The following is a 15899-nucleotide window of genomic DNA, read 5'->3' on the forward strand; positions in this document are numbered from 1 at the left end:
CTGTCTCTCTCTGTCCCAAAAATAAATAAAAAACGTTGAAAAAAAATTTTTTTTTAAAAAAGAGTGATAATACCAAATGCAGGTACGTATACGGAAAAACTGTAGTTCTCTTGCATTCCTGATGGGAAATGCAAACGGTATAGCCTCTCTGGAAAAGAGTGTGATGGTTTCTGGGGTGCCTGACTGGCTCAGTTGGATGAGCATGTGACTCTTGATCTTGGGGTCCCAAGCTCAAGCCCCATGTTGGGTGTAGAGATTAAACAAACTTAAAAAAAAAAAGTGTGACAGTTTTCTTTCTTTATTTACTTTGAGAGAGAGTGGGGGAGGGACAGAGAGAGAGAGAGAGAGAGGGAGAGAGAATCCCAACCAGGCTTCACACTTCAGCGCAGAGCCAGATGTTCAGCTCAGTCCCACGAACCTCGAGATCATGACCTGAGTTGAAATTGAGTGGGACGCTCAACCAACTGAGCCACCCAGGTGCCCCAGGAATATGACAGTTTCTAATGAAACTAAACATCTTATTTGAACACACCAAGCTGTTCCCCACCTCAGAAGACACCTCCTCGGTGAGGCCTTCCCTCACCATCCTGTCTCAAGTAGGTCCCTCTATCACCTGTCTGCCATTAGATGATTTCTTACCATCTGAAATTGTTTATTGATTAACTTGTTTATTACCTGTCCCCCTTTACCCTTCCAGGTCCCCAAAACTTGAATCAAAGCTCCATGGGGTTGGGAACTTTGTCTAGTCCCTTGCTATTTCGCCAGCACCTGGCACAGTACCTGATTTAGAAAACAAAACAAACAAAAAAAACACACATAGTAAACATTTGGTGAATAAACAAATGAATGAACACTTTCCTTACTGATCTCTCTGGCTTCCGTCTCATCTCCCCTCCACCCTGCAGCCAGGGGGAGTTTTAGAAAATGCAAATCTGGCCAGGTTAGGGGCTCCTGGCTGGCTCAGTGGGAGGAGTGTGAGACTCTTGATCTCGGGGTCGTGAGTTTGAGTCCCAAGTTGGATGTAGAGATTACTAAATAGACAAACAAACTTAAAAAAAAAATCTGGGGGCACCTAGGTGGCTCAGTTGGTTAAGCGTCCAACTCTTGGTTTCCAGCTCAGGTCATGATCTCGTGGTTCATGAGTTCGAGCTCTGCATTGGGCTCTGTGCTGAGCTCCCGTTGGGGTTTTTCTCTCTGTCTCCCTCTCTCTCTCTCTCTCTCTCTCTCTCTCTCTCTCTCTCTCAAAAATGAGTAAACTTAAAAAAAAAAAAAGAGTATTAAAAAAAAATCAGGCCAGGTTAACTCCTGCTTATAAATCCCAAGCAGTTTACTGCCCTCAAATTCCCTCTGTGTGTGGCAGAGTAGCTCGGGAAGGAAATGAAATGGGGACTATAAATAAGGCTCCAGTCAACTGTCAGGCTTGGATTTTATCCTGAGGCCCTGGGAGCCTTTGCAGGGTATTGAGCAGGAGGAGCACATGACTAATACCAAGGAAGTTCTTTCTGTGTAGAGTGTAGGTAAAGAGCAAAAGATAGAAGACAGCTCACAAAGGAGGCTATTGAATTGGTTCTGGTTGGGAAGGGAAGAGCCCCCAAAGAGGAGGAAGTTGATTCTAGAAATACTTAGGATGAAAACGGACTAGCCCTGGTGACTGAGTGCATGAGAGAGAAGTGAAGAGAAAGTTTTCTTTTACTCTTCCTAATTTCCTTTTGTTGTTTTTGTCTTACCAGCAAAAAACGGTTTACTTGGGAATAGCAGACAATTGCAATTCAGGATAAGCAAGGGACAGCAAAAACTATATGCTAGCCCAGCAAATACAGGAGAGGGATGTTATTTTATGGAGAAGAAGAAGTTGGGAGAATCCCAACTGGGCGCCTGGGTGGCTCAGTTGGTTAAGTGTCGGACTCGGATTCCAGCTCAGGTCATGATCTCACGGTTCATGAGAGCCCCGCGTCAGGCCCTGTGCCGACAACTCCGAGCCTGGAGCCCGCTTCAGAATCTGTGACTCTCTCTCTGTCTCTGCCCCTCTCCCGCTCACGCTCTCTGTCTCAAAAAATAAATGTTAAAAAAAAAAAAAGTTGGGAGGGGTTGTATTGAATGAAAATTCGTTGGAGAAGAGCAAGAATTCAGGATGATAATGGTTTCTCTTTGGCTGAGTTGCAGGGATGGTCGATTTCTTGTAGGAGATGTAATGTACATCTTTTCCTGTTGGGGCCTGTGAGGATGATTCTCTCCTGTGGAGGGTTCTTCCCTTGGGTCTGTAATTGACAACGCTTCCTACAATTGAGGTAGAACGGTTATGGTGGAGTGCTCCCCCTTCTGGCCTGGTTTCCCTTCATTAATTTTCACATTTTTATGCAACAGATACTTAATGAGCCCCTACTAGATGCCAGGGAACAAGCCAGTAAAGATTCCTGTTGTTGAAGAGTGAACAGTCTGGGGCAGGAAGTAGTTGAGAGATTAACAAATAAACAAGCGTATTTGGGAATTGGGGCAAACGCTGGGAAAAAAAATAAAACAGGGGTGTGAAATCAAAGGTACCTGGAGGGTCAGGGAAGGCCTCCTTGAGGAAATAACATTTGATCTGAGGCCTGAGGGATAAAAAGGAGCCAGTGAAGTGAAAAGCTGAGGAGCGATCAGGAAGGAAAGCGGCAGGTGCAAAGACTTTGTTTGGAGCGAGGGACAGAGTAGTAGAGGGTTGAGATGGGAAATGGAGGCAGGTGCAGCCTCACTCAGACTTTGGAGGCCATGGTGTGGAGTGTTTATTTTGGTGTGGAGTGTTTATTTTAGGTAGAGGAAACACCACTACAGTGTTCTTTTTTTATATATATGTTTATTTATTTGGGGAGACAGAGAGCGCAGGGGAGGGGCAGAGAGAGAGAGAGGATCCCAAAGCAGGCTCTGCACTGTCAGCGCAGAGTCAGACGCGAGGCTCGAACCCATGAACCGTGAGATCACAGCCTGAGCTGAAATCAAGAGTCAGATGTTTACCCGACTGAGCCGCCCCGTCCCTATGGTGTCCTAAGCAGGAAAGTGCAGGGGAGGCAGCTGGAGAGCTAGTGAGGAGCTAGCGAACACGGAGCCTCCTCACCCTCTCGATTCCCCAATGCCCCACTCTTCCCCCTCCTAGCCACCCCAACCCGACCAAAGGGAAGTGGGGCCCTACCAGCTGGAGGGTCCCCTGGGGTTCGCCTGAAGCAAACAGGAAGCTGCCGCCCAGCGAGACGAGCCTGGGAACTGGCAACTGAGAAAGCAGGTCTCCTGGGTCCCTGGCCCCTTTCCCTGAGTGACTGCAGAGTGAAAGTGCAGACACAGCCACGTATACAGAGAGACAGATAGCTGGAGGAAGAGGAAAGGAGGGGAGAGACGGGGTGGGAGTGGGGGCAGAAGAACAGATTTATTAAGAGTTAGGATTCCCGAGTTCTAGGGCTCCCTGTGTGATCTCAGGCAACACCCTGCCCTTTGGGGGCCTCAATTTCCCCATTTCTAAATGGGTTCCTTCCATAGCTGAAGCAGGCAGGGGCTTCCCAAGTTCTTCCCCAGGAAGCAAAGGGGCACTGATCACCAGTCATCTCTCAGGACCGCTGTGCGGGAGCTGCAGTAGCAACCTGGCACCCGCCCTTGGCCGCTGGCTGATGCTGACTCTCACTAACTGAGGGCCTACTATGCGCCAGGCGAAAAATGCGGCACGCATGCTGTCCTGTTGCCTCTTCACAAACAAGATTTTCATCGTGCTATCACTGTCCCCAGTTTACGGAGAAAGAAACTAAGGCTTAGATGAATGAAGGAACTTAGCCAAGTGGGAGACGGGGAGGATTCAAAGTCAAGTCTGCCAGATCCCAAAGTACGCGTGACGGGCCAGCTGTACAGAGTGGGAAGGAGGCCCAAGGCGTGTCGGCTGAATGAATGAATGGGGTATGTGTGTGAAGGGAAATGATTTAGAGCCTGAGGTTGAAGGAGGGAGGGGGAGAAGGAGGGAGCCCCTAAAACTGGAGCCGCTTAATTCAACAAATATTTATTGGGTGCCGGCGATGTGCCAAGACTGTCCCAGGGCACTGCGCATTCAGTGGTGAGCAGGACCAAGTTTCTGCCTTGAGGGCTTATACTCTAGTGGGAGGAACAGAAAGGGATACACAAATAAGCTCATTTCACATGGTGCGAGGTGTCGGGATGAAAATAAAAGTGTGTCAGGGTAGAGACAGGTTTTGTGGGTCCGGAGGGGTGCCAAGGGAAGGGGACTGGAGGCGTGACCACCCCTTCCTCCCCGGGGGGCGGGGGGGGGGGAACTGCCTGCCCGCCTGCCCGCCCCCACAGACACTCATGGTTCAGTGCCCCCCAGGCCCCCACCTGCCCCCAGCATCCACCGCGCGGCCAAGCTGGGTGCCCCGGGGAGTCTGGCCGCCATGCCACCTCCTCTTCTCCTCTTCTTCCTCCTCTTCCTGACCCCTGAGGGAGTCAGGCCCCAGAAAACACTGCTGGTGGAGGCTAAAGGTACGTCCAAAGGGTACAGATGGAAGGAGTTGGGGCTGGAAACTTGGGCCTGCCAGGGTGCCCTTGACCAAGTAACTATCCTCTCTGGGCCTTCATTTTATTATCTGTAAAACTCAGAGAGGGGTCGGAAGGACTCTGAGCTCATCCACTTCCAGCTTGTGGGGTCGCTGGGTTATCACCCAGTGTGAGGAATGAAGGGGGCTAAGAGTTCCTCTCTCTCTCTCTCTCTCTCTCCTCAGAGGGAGGCAAAGCTGAGCTGCCATGCCTCAAAGGTCCCTCAGATGGTCCCCCTGAGCAGCAGGCCTGGTTTCAGGGGGCTCAGTCAGAGCTGGACCCAGGTTCACAAGGCCTGGGCATCCAGAAGGGGCCCCTGGGCCTCCAGCTCCTCATCTTCAACGTCTCTGACCAGATGGGGGGCTTCTACGTGTGCCAGCTGGGGCCCCCTTCTGAGCAGGCCTGGCAGTCTGGCTGGACAGTCAGCGTGGAGGGCAGCGGTGAGGTCTGGGCTAGGGCAGGGAGGGGTGGATGAGAAGAGGGAGGCCCCACGGATGGAGGATGGTCCGGCAGTGAAGACAGATTTGCAGGGAGGGGTCGGAGGGTCTGCGGGACAGGCACGCAGCTAGTTTTAGGTGGCTCCTAAAAACTCCTGTGGCTTCGTGACTTCCACCCTGAGCTGTTCCAGATGTCTTTCACTCTTGTCTGTCTCTGAATTCCATTTCTCTCTCTGGCTCTCTCTGGGTCTTTGTCCCTCTCTGTCTCTCTTCCTCTCCTGGATGTGTCTGTATCTGGTTCTGGGTCTTTTCCCAGGGGAGCTGTTCCGCTGGAATGCTTCATACCTAAATGACCCAGGCTGTGGCCTGGGGAACAGGTCCTCAGAGGGCCCCAAGCCCTCTTCTGGTTACCCCACAAGCTCCCAGCTGTACGTGTGGGCCAAAGGCCACCCTGAGATCTGGGAGACAGACCCTGAATGTGCCTCGCCCAGGGGCAGTCTGAACCAGAGCCTCAACCAAGGTAAGGTGCTGGGGAGATGCCAGGAAGCGGGGGTGCCAGGGAGGCGGGATGGCGATTGGGAACCGGAGGGTGTGCAGGGAGGAGACCCCAAGGATTACACTTTCCTAGCCTTGGCTCTCCCTGCCCCAGACCTCACCGTGGCCCCTGGCTCCACATTCTGGCTGCCCTGTGAGGTGCCCCCTGCCTCCGTGGCCAGAGGCCCCATCTCCTGGACCCTCGTGCGCCCCAAGAAGCATAACATCTCATTGCTGCACTTAAACCTGAGGGAGGATGCCCCGGTCAGAGAGATGTGGGTCCTAGACACCCTCAGGGGAGGGGCTGTTCTGTTGCTGCCCCAGGCCACCGCTCGAGACGCTGGCACCTATCATTGTTACCATGGCAACATGACCATCGAGATGCAGCTGAAGGTCACTGCCCAGTCAGGTAGAGTTTCTCCCAATTGTGGGGCACCCGTGTGGGGCTACTGGGAAGAACTGGAAGCCAGTCGACCTTGGCGCCCCAACCTGAGAGCTAGTGCCAGACTCATCCCAAACCCCAGCTTCCATACTGAACACTGATTCCATCTCCCGTCCTCCCTTGTTTCCAAGTCACGACTTTTCTGGGTCGTCTCTTCCTACTGGTTGCTCCTTCCCACAAGCTTTGACAGGGTCCTCCTTCCTCCCCAATCCTCACCGTTGGAGCTCTGAGGCCTCTTCTTACACCGTCAGCACCCTCTCGTCCTGGTCTACCCATTCTTCCTGTTTGCCCTCCTCTCCTCCCATGGGTCCTTAGGCCACCGTGCCTTAGTGACTCGATTCCGGGTTCCATACACCTCACACCCAGCCATTTCCTGGAACTGCCATTCGATGTTCCATAGACACTGCAGGCTCAAAAGACACAAAGCCAAACCCCACATCTTCCTGGAGTGTAGTCTTTTGGGTGTCCCTGTGTAAGTGAAGGGCACTACCACCTGCCCACAGGCCAAAGCCAGGAACCTGGGTATCTTTCCTTTTCCTCACCCATCCATCAACCCAGTCACAAGTGCTCTGCCCATTCTGTCCCCCTTAATACAATCCTCCTGTGGTACCCCAACCACAGTTCTCAAACTCAGCCTCAACTTTCACTCCCATCACACTGTGGCTTCCCACCTCTGACCCTGTGAACTTGACTCTGTCCTTCACTTTGAAAATGACTGTCCTTAACATGCTCCCCTTAATCCTAACATAGAGTCTAACTATAGTCATGGTTTGTTCAATAGATACTGCCCCAGGCCCCATGTCAGGCTCTGGGGCACAGTCTGTGACCTCAGAGGGAGGGAGAAGAGCTCTCCTTGTAGCTTGTGATTTTGAGGACCTGTGTCTTGCTCATGTTCCCAAGATTTACGGTCCTTTGAGGTCCCGAGGCTGGGAGGCAGGATGCCAGCCTGGGGCCCTCATCTCATACCTGCTTCTCCCTATCAGTAAGACACTGGCTGCTGGAGGCTGGTGGCTGGAAAGTCCCCGTTGTGCCATTACTTTATCTGATCATCTGCCTGGGTTCCCTGGTGAGCTTTGTTCATCTTCGAAGAGGTGAGTCATGTCCCCCAGCCCATCTGCCTAACCCACCCCATCTTCCTCAGGACAGCCAACACTGGCCAGTCTGACAACCAACCATCTTTCTCCCCTCGCATACCTTCCCCACAGGCCTCCAGTCCTGTCCCCAACTCCTCTAACCGCCCTCCAAAGTTACCGGGCCCCTTGGATTTTGAAGTCCCATCCCCTCCATGGACCCAAGTGGCCTCCCCGGTGCCCCGCCAAACTTCACCCTGCCTCCTCTGATCACTCCTCTTAACTCCCACCAGCCCTGATCCTCAGGAAGAAAAGAAAGCGAATGACCGATCCCACCAGAAGGTAACGATGCGAGCGCACCCGCAGTCTCCCATTCCTGCACTTTTGCTTTATGCTTTGCACTTACTGTTTCCTCTGCTCAGCATGTCTTTCCCCCTTCTCTACCGCTGAAATACTGCCCAAGCTTCAAAGCCCAGCTCCAAAGCTACCTCCTCTGTGAAGACCTCCTTGGAGTGATCCCAAACCCCTCAATAGGCTGTGCCAGAACACAGGAGCTAAACACAAGTGGCTACATCTTATCTTCCAAGGGCCTGGCCTCACTGTGCAACTCCTCTTCCTTCGCCAGGTTCTTCAAAGTGACGCCTTCCCCGGGAAGCGGGTCCCAGAATCAGTACGGGAACGTGCTCTCCCTTCCCACGCCCACCTCTGGGACGGGTAGGAGGCACCGCCCACTCTCTGACTCCAAGCTAGAACCCCACCCATTTTCCCCGGTCACTCCAATCCCCTGAGGGCCCGGCCTTCCCGAGCTCCGAGCGCCGCCTTCAGGAAAAAGCCCGCCCCCGGGCGCGGGGTCCCGCCCAGATCGGAGCCCCGCCCCTAGCGCCGTGGCGGTACCCCAGGGCTAATAGCCCCGCCCCCAGGACGCGGGCCCCGAGGTCCAGTTCCGAGAGCCGCACCTCCCGGGAGACGTAGGCCACGCCCCCAGCTGGCACAGCCTCCAGTGCCCCGCCGAGCCCGCAGCTTCCTCTCCTTTGCCCAGTCTCGCAGACCCTTAGCCTTGACCGCCCCCATCTCTTTTCTGCCGCCCCGTTACAACGTTCCTCCCGCCAGGACGCGCCCTAAGGTGGGCTGCAGGCCTGGGGGCCGCCGTCCAGTCGTACGGAAACCCGCGCAACGACGTACAGGAGGTCGGAGCCGCGGGGCCCCGGAGCCCGCCACCAGCAGGTGATTGCGGGGCTGGGCAGGGGTCCCCACGTGGAGCGTGTGGGAGCGGTCTGTGTCAGGAAGAGTGGACTGGGGCCTGGGGGGGGGGCGGGGGCTGTGACTCGGTTCCCACTTGTGTCCCCAAACCCCAGGCCCAGAAGAAGAGGAAGGGGAAGCCTATGAGGAGCCGGACAGTGAGGAGGGCTCCGAGTTCTACGAGAATGACTCCAACCTCGGGCAGGACCAACTCTCCCAGGGTAAGACTGCGCTCCCCGCGGCTGCCTCACCTCCTCAGCGGCGGGCTCTGGGCCCTCGCCGGACCCCCTTCCTTCTCCACCAGATGGCAGCGGCTATGAGAACCCTGAGGACGACGCCTTGGGTCCCGGGGATGAAGACTCCTTCTCCAGCGGTCAGTTGGGGTCCTTGCGGGGCCTCAGCGACTTGGGAGGACCCAGAGAGCTGTGGCGCCCCTACAGGGCAGGAGTGGTCTCTGGAGTTCTCTTTTTTTCCTGCAGCAGCCGAGTCTTATGAGAATGAGGATGAAGAGCTGGCTGAGCCAGTCGCCAGGACAGCAGGTATGTGTGAGGATGGTCAGGGTAATGTGGGTGTGGGTGTGTGTGTGGGGGGTGACCTGGAGGCCAGCAGGAATAACTTCCTTCTTCCTTCTCTAGACTTCCTGAGCCCCCATGGGTCTGCCTGGGATCCCAGCAGGGAGGCAACCTCTCTTGGTGAGAAATGGCTAGGGACCCTCCTGCCTTGCCCAGATTGGATTGACTTGGCCTCAGCGCTGACTCCATACTCAACCTTGACCTTGACTCCGACCCCGGGCCTAATCCTGGTCTTAGATGGACTCCTAACCTTAACCTCCACCCCAATCCTGATCCCAGTATTTACCCCATCCCCAACTGTGAACATCAGCTCTGATCCCAATCCGATTCCAGCCTGCATTTTGACCTCCACCTCACTGCAGCCCCAGCGCAAACGGCAGCTTTGACCCCAGTTGTCTCTACAACCTCCTCGTGACTGTGACTCTGACTTTGACTTCTTCCGGTTGGGTTCTTGACATGGATTATAATCTAATCCATACCTGACCGTAATCACTCCTTCCTAGTACCCACGGATCAAGCCTTCCACCTTCCTCTGCCTCTCAGATTCCCTCTGTATGTCAGGCCGCACTTCCCTTCCCCAAGCCCCCAGCATGGCGCTAGGCCTCCCAACTCTCCTGCCCACGCAGGGTCCCAGTCCTACGAGGATATGAGAGGGATCCTGTATGCAGCCCCCCAGCTCCGCTCCCTTCGGGCCCAGCCGGGTCCTAATCATGAGGAAGGTGGGTGCTTCTCCTGCTGTCCCTGCTGTCCTCTGAGACTTACCCCCTCCCAGTCTACTCTGTCTCCACCTGTACCTTACTCCTCCCGGTCCTAATCAGATGCAGACTCTTATGAGAACATGGACAATCCCAATGGGCCAGAACCAGCATGGGGAGGAGGGGGCCGCATGGGCACCTGGAACACTAGGTGATTCCTTCCAGGTGAGCTGGGAAATGCCCTCTAAGGAAGGGGGAGAAAGCGGGGGAGGAGTAGGGGTGGATGTGGTTCTCGGGGAGGGAGAGGGGAAAGGTTTCCCGAGGCCTGGGGTTCAGGGGAAGGGCTCCTGGAACCTCCTCGTCACCATCTCTTCTACATAGCCTGGGCCTCCTTAGGCCCCCGAGATCCATACTGGATTCTGAAATCTGGGACCCCAAGCAGACAGTGTCGACTTCTGGAGCAGCGTTGACTCGGATGTGTATATCTGTGTGTGTGAGCGCACGTGTGTGTGTGTGTGTGTGTGTGTGTGTGTGTGTGTGTGTACCAATGAAACTTTGGCTCCCTTTACTTACTCCAAATAAATTCAGTGACTTCTTCTAATCCTATGACGTAAATGCCCTTGTATGGGAGGGGGAGGGAAGGTGACGATGTGTGTACTCCCCTCTCGAATCCAGCAGAGGATGGAGAGCTGCATCCTGGGTACGAAGGGGCCTTTACCCTCCTGTGATTTGGCCTGCATCTGTTTAGCCACCATTCATTCAGCAGCTGGGGGTGCCCAGTGAAGAGAAAACCATCCAGGAGTTGGCAGTCATCGCTGACATGTACTGAGCATCTCCTGGGGGGCCCGGGTGGCTCAGTTGGTTAAGCGGCAACTTCGGCTCAGGTTGTGATCTCATGGTTCCTGAGTTCGAGCCCCGCACTGGGCTCTGAGCTGACAGTTGGAGCCTACTTCAGATCCTGGCTCCCTCTCTCTCTGACCCTCCCCTGACCACACGCACGCTCTCTCTCTCAAAAATAAATAAACATAAAAAAAATTTACTGAGCATCTCCTACGTTCCAACACCAGTTAACTATTTAATCTTTAAAAGTATTTTTTTTGGGGTGCCTGGGTGGCGCAGTCGGTTGAGCGTCCGACTTCAGCCAGGTCACGATCTCGCGGTCCGTGAGTTCGAGCCCCGCGTCAGGCTCTGGGCTGATGGCTCGGAGCCTGGAGCCTGTTTCCGATTCTGTGTCTCCCTCTCTCTCTGCCCCTCCCCCGTTCATGCTCTGTCTCTCTCTCTGTCCCAAAAATAAATAAAAAGCGTTGAAAAAAAAAATTAAAAAAAAGTATTTTTTTTAACGTTTATTTATTTTTGAGAGAGCGTGTGCACCTGTGCGCACACACACGGACACACAAGTGGGGGAGGGACAGAGAGGGAGACAGAGGAGCCCCGTGCCAGACTGGAGACCCAGTCCCTCTCCTGCTCCAGAAGGTTCAATGTGCTATAGAAGACTGACTAGAGTTTTCAGTCCTTACACACTTTATTGCCAGAATTTCGCTTAATGTACCCATTTTTTTCTTCGCAATGCCCTGTTATTTCGAGACCGTCTTCCTTCTTTATCTCTGAACCTTTACAACTTACTTTCTGTGTGTTAACACTATTATTCTGTGCCATGCATTGTGCTAATAAGTGCTTTACAAATAGCATCTCATTTTATCCTTACAACAATCCTTTGAGGGAGGGACGCTAAAATTATTCTGTTTACACCTGGGAAGCCTGAGTCATGGAGAAATTAAATACTTCCTGCTAACTGACCTTAGGTAACTTACTTAAGTCCAGGGACCCTCAGTTTCCCCGACTGTCTAATAGCATTAGGGAGGGGGCATGGTGTGGTTACCATTATCTGTATACTGGGTTGAATTTCCCCGTGGTGATGTCAAGGTCTCTTTGACTTCTTCATGTTTCTCCTGAGCTTCCTGGGCCCCACTGCCTGGGGGCCAGCAGTGACTTTTTCCCTCCGCTGTCTGTTGGGTGACTTGCTTCCATTCTGCATCCCAGGGCCCGTGGGTGGATTTTTTTTCTGTCTTCTGTGCCCAGCCCTTTCTCAGCTCCTGGTTTTGGGCAAGACACTCAGTTTCCTTTCTCTGCTGTCCCTGGGGCCTCAGCTTGACCTCTGTCCCCATGTGGGTATGAAAACCCCAATCCTAGGGATCTCGGTGTCCCCGTGGAGTGCTAGACTTCAGCCACCTCTCAGCATTGTGGCTTTGATTTCCTTCTTTATTTCTAGCACCAGGAAGATTGTGTTGCTATTGAGCTCAGATATCTATTTTAAAAAGAAGAAGAAGGCGTGCCTTGGTGGTTCAGTCACTTGAGCATCTGACTTTGGCTCAGGTCATGATCTCATGGTTCATTAGTTCGAGCCCCAAGTCAGGCTCTGTGCTGACAGCTCAGAGCCTGGAGCCTGCTTCAGATTCTGTGTCTCACCCTCTCTCTCTGACCCACCCAGCTCACACTCTTTCTCAAAAATAAACATCTAAAACAATTTTTTTAGGGGCGCCTGGGTGGTTCAGTTGGTTAAGTGGCCAACTTCAGCTCAGGTCATGATTTCGCAGTTCGTGAGTTTGAGCCCCACGTTAGGCTCTGTGCTGATAGCTCAGAACCTGGAGCCAGCTTCAGATTCTGTGTCTCCCTCTCTCTGCCCCTCCCCTGCTTGTGCTTTGTCCCTCTCTGTCTCTTAAAAAATGAATAAACATTAAATTTTTTAATAAATAATTTTTTTTAATTAAAAAAAAAAAGAAGAGGGGTGCCTGGCTGGCTTAGTCAGTAGAGGACGCAGCTCTTGATTACGGAGTTGTAAGTTTGAGCCCCATGTCAGATGTAGAGATTACTTAAAAATAAAATATTTAGGGGTGCCTGCGTGGCTCAGTCGGGTGAGTGTCCGACATCAGCTCAGGTCATGATCTCATGGTTGGTGAGTTCGAGCCCCACACTGGGCTTTGCGCTGATAGCGCAGAGCCTGCTTTGGATTCTCTGTCTCCGTCTCTCTCTGCCCCTTCCCTGCTCATGCTTTCTCAAAAATAAACATTAAAAAAATTTAAAAAATCTTCAAAATAAAAGCAAACTTCCTATATCTTGCATAGTATATGTTTGGAGTGTGGGAGGTGGGATATGTACCTCCAGCATTACCTGGGGTTTCCATTCTGGAATGGAGTTTCTGTGGCAAAGAAAAAAAAAATGCAAGAATAAGAAATCCAGATCTAGCTCAGCATTCAAACACCCACCTTACCCTTCAGTCAAAGGAAGCTCTCCAAATCGCCATAATCCCCACCCTTCCCTATTACCTTTCATCCACCCGCTTCAGTCCATTGAACTTTCCTGCCTGTGCCTGAAGCATTCGAGCACGTGACTCCGGGTAAAAACATCCTGCCTTCTTGAGGGCAAATCCATGCCGGGGTCTTCTCTGTGCCCCTGGTGCCTAGCCGGGAGACGGCAAAGATCAGGAGCTCCAGAAATACGTGGGGAAGGAGGAGTGAAGGGACAACGCAGGAAGCCCTGAGATTCAGAGCGCACAGGCTGGAGCCGCTCCTGGGAAGTGCGGACAGAAGTTGGGAAACAGGGGAGTGCCACTTTAGACCATCTGGTCTTTTTTCTTTTTTTTTTAACTTTTTAAATGTGTATTTTATTTATTTTGAGAGAGAGAGAGAGAGAGAAAGAGTGAGCGCAAGCAAGGGAGGGCCAGAGAGAGAGGGAGAGAGAGTGAATCCCAAGCAGTCTCCGTGCTCAGTGCAGAGCCCGACGCGGGGCTTGAACTCATGAACCTTGAGATCGTGACCTGAGCTGAAATCAATTTCAGATGCTTAACCGGCTTAGCCACCCAGGCACCCCCGGACTATCTGTTTTTGTTTTAAGTTCATCCATTTATTTTAGAGAGAGAGAAATAGAGCAGGGGAGGGGCAGAGAGGGAGCGAGACAGAGAATCCCAAGCAGGCTCTACGCTGTCAGCACAGAGCCTGACGGGAGGCTGGAACTCAGGAACCGTGAGATCATGACCTGAGCCCAAACCAAGAATGGGACACCCAACAGACTGAGCCACCCAGGCGGCCCCCCTCCTCTTTTTTTAAAGTGTCAGACTATCTGGGTTTGCACCCTAGCTCACCCCTCTCTAGCTGTGTGACGCAAGCTCTGTGCTGTGGTTCGGAGGTCTGTAAAATAGGGGTGATTTTACCTACCTTAATGTGTCTTAGATGTAAAGCTCATGACGGCGATATAGCAAGCACGCTGAATATTAGTTTATTATGATTCGGCATTTATTAGGGGCCTACCGTGTGCCCGGAGCCAGAGGGCACCAAGATCGTTTGCACGGGGGCTTCCTCCGGTGTAGGGCCTTGCCCAGGAGGAGGTCACACTCCAAAGCTTCTCCACATCCACAGGACCCAATTTTTTGGCAGGGGCGGGACCACTTTTAGCTCTTGAACAAGGTTTGAGAAGAAGGAGGCTTGAGGGAAGTTCCAGGTCCTCAGGGCTACCCTCTGCCTCCCTAGTTTGCAGTGGCTCTCGAGGTGGGGCTCGAGGCTGGCCGAAGGGTTTCTGGTGCAATCTCTGTGCCCTCAGCCTGGCTACCAAGAATGGCTGAAGATCTCCTGGGACTGCGAGGTCCTTGGAGTCCCGGCTACTGGGTCCGAGGTGCCTTTGTCCCCTGGTAGACAGCACCACCTGCTGGGTGTGTGTTTGTGTCTGTACTGTGTGTGAGGTGTGGCGCGGGTGAGGCGTCAGGGGCCATACGGTTGGAGGTGATGTGGGAGGTGTGAAGTGTCGCATGATCCAGGAGTTGCCAGTAAGGTAGATGTGTGGCGCATATGTAGCTTCCGAGGCGCACGATGCTGTCGGTGGGTGTGTTGGTGTGAAAAAAACAAAACTCTTCTTCCAACGCAGAAACCCCCCACCCAGGTGATAGAGACAGAAAACAGACTTTATTACTGGAAGCATTAAACCAGAATGGTATGTACATTACAGGTGTTAACCTTAAGAATAAAACCGTTGGGGCGCCCGGGGGGCTCCGTCGGGTGAGCGCCCGACTTCGGCTCAGGTCATGATCTCACAGCTCGTGAGTTCGAGCCCCGCGTCAGGCTCTGTGCCGACAGCTCGGAGCCTGGAGCCTGCTTTGGATTCTGTGCCTCCGTCTCTCTCTGCCCCAACCCACTCGCATTCTGTCTCTGTCTCTCTCAAAAATAAACATTAAAAAAAAAATTTTTTTTTTAAAGAATAAAACTGTTAAGGGCGCTCATCTGACTCTTGATTTTGGCGATGGTCATGATCTCAGGGTCATGGGAGCAAGCCCTGTGTTGGGCTATACACTGAATGTGGAACCTGCTTGTGATTTTCTCTCCCCCACTTCCTCTGTCTCTCACCCCTCCCTCGTGCTCATTCTCTCTCTCGGTCTGAAAAAATAAATTAAAAATGAGAGTAACAGTGTCAGTTATTTTTTCCCAGCAGAAATAGGTTTATTCAGGAATAGCAGAGAAATACTACTTAAGACTTGTAAGCTCTGACAAAATTATACGTAAGGCTGGAGAGGAACCGCTGCTTTATAGAGGAAAAGAGGGGGCCTTGGGAGAATGGCTGTTATAAACAGAGTTCACTGGACTGAACTGGGGGTTCCAAGCATAGGGGCTTCTCATTGGCTGAGTTGTGCCAGTCTCACATTGACCGGGGCTCCTGCTGGGTGAGGAGAAAATCTCCTGCTGGGTAGGCTCTTGCCTCTTGCAAATACAACTTAAGTCTCTTGTTGGTTCTGGAAAAGGCTGTAAGGAGTGGTAGGATATGAGAGCTCCCCCCCTCTGGCTTCCCAACTTCATTTTTTTTTTTTTTTTTGTAAGCTCTGATGAGGGATAAAACAGAAAATGTTCAACTTTAGCCCGGAAGGCTGATCCAAAGCCTACATAATTCTGATGAGGCTCAAATACGTGCTGGCTGCTATATTCTTTTTTTTTTTTTTTTTTTTTAGTTTATTTATTTTGAGAGAGAGCGTGAGTGAGCACACACGTGACCTGGGAAGGGGCAGAGAGAGAGAGAGAGAGAGAGGGAGAGAGAGAGAGAGAGGGAGAGAGAGAATCCTAAGCAGGCTCCACACTGTCAGCGAGTAGCCCCATGCTGAGCTCGAACTCATGAACCGTTAGATTATGACCTGAGCCGAAATCAAGACTTAGAAGGTTAACTGACTGAGCCACCCAGGTGTCCCATGGCTGCTACATTCTTTTTCTTTTTAAAAAAAATTTTATTTATTTATTTATTTATTTTATTTTTTATTTTTTATTTTTTTATTTTTTGGGGGGACAGAGAGAGACAGAGCATGAACGGGGGAGGGGCAGAGAGAGAGGGAGACA

At 52.3% G+C, this 15899-nt stretch overlaps 1 protein-coding gene across 4 annotated transcripts; it reads left to right on the plus strand.

Moving 5' to 3' along the window:
• The first annotated feature begins 4381 nt into the window (after nt 1-4381).
• CD19 (CD19 molecule) lies at nt 4382-10147 on the plus strand. 4 transcript variants are annotated; one of them, XM_042972173.1, is made up of 15 exons: nt 4382-4491; nt 4731-4985; nt 5299-5502; nt 5632-5925; nt 6942-7049; nt 7322-7370; nt 7654-7742; nt 8139-8252; nt 8384-8488; nt 8572-8640; nt 8747-8806; nt 8903-8959; nt 9466-9558; nt 9658-9759; nt 9916-10147. In XM_042972173.1, the coding sequence occupies exons 1-14, from the start codon at nt 4404-4406 to the stop codon at nt 9747-9749; spliced, it is 1677 nt and encodes a 558-aa protein (XP_042828107.1). In that variant the 5' UTR covers nt 4382-4403; the 3' UTR covers nt 9750-9759; nt 9916-10147. The 4 variants fall into 4 exon arrangements, with proteins under 4 accessions (XP_042828107.1, XP_042828108.1, XP_042828106.1 ...); XM_042972174.1 differs by having other exon boundaries at nt 8750-8806; XM_042972175.1 differs by lacking the exon at nt 4382-4491 and having other exon boundaries at nt 4904-5502.
• The last annotated feature ends 5752 nt before the right edge of the window (nt 10148-15899 follow it).

This window comes from Panthera tigris, chromosome E3 (genome assembly GCF_018350195.1).
Source record: "Panthera tigris isolate Pti1 chromosome E3, P.tigris_Pti1_mat1.1, whole genome shotgun sequence".
In the NCBI taxonomy this organism is placed as follows: Eukaryota; Metazoa; Chordata; class Mammalia; order Carnivora; family Felidae; genus Panthera; species Panthera tigris.

Coding starts and splice junctions, on each gene's coding strand:
- CD19 (XM_042972172.1), top strand. CDS start 4,404: ATGCCACCTCCTCTTCTCCTCTTCTTCCTCCTCTTCCTGACCCCTGAG. Junction 7,371..7,653: donor ATGACCGATCCCACCAGAAG/GTAACGATGCGA, acceptor TTCCTTCGCCAG/GTTCTTCAAAGTGACGCCTT. Junction 8,253..8,383: donor CCGGAGCCCGCCACCAGCAG/GTGATTGCGGGG, acceptor CCCAAACCCCAG/GCCCAGAAGAAGAGGAAGGG.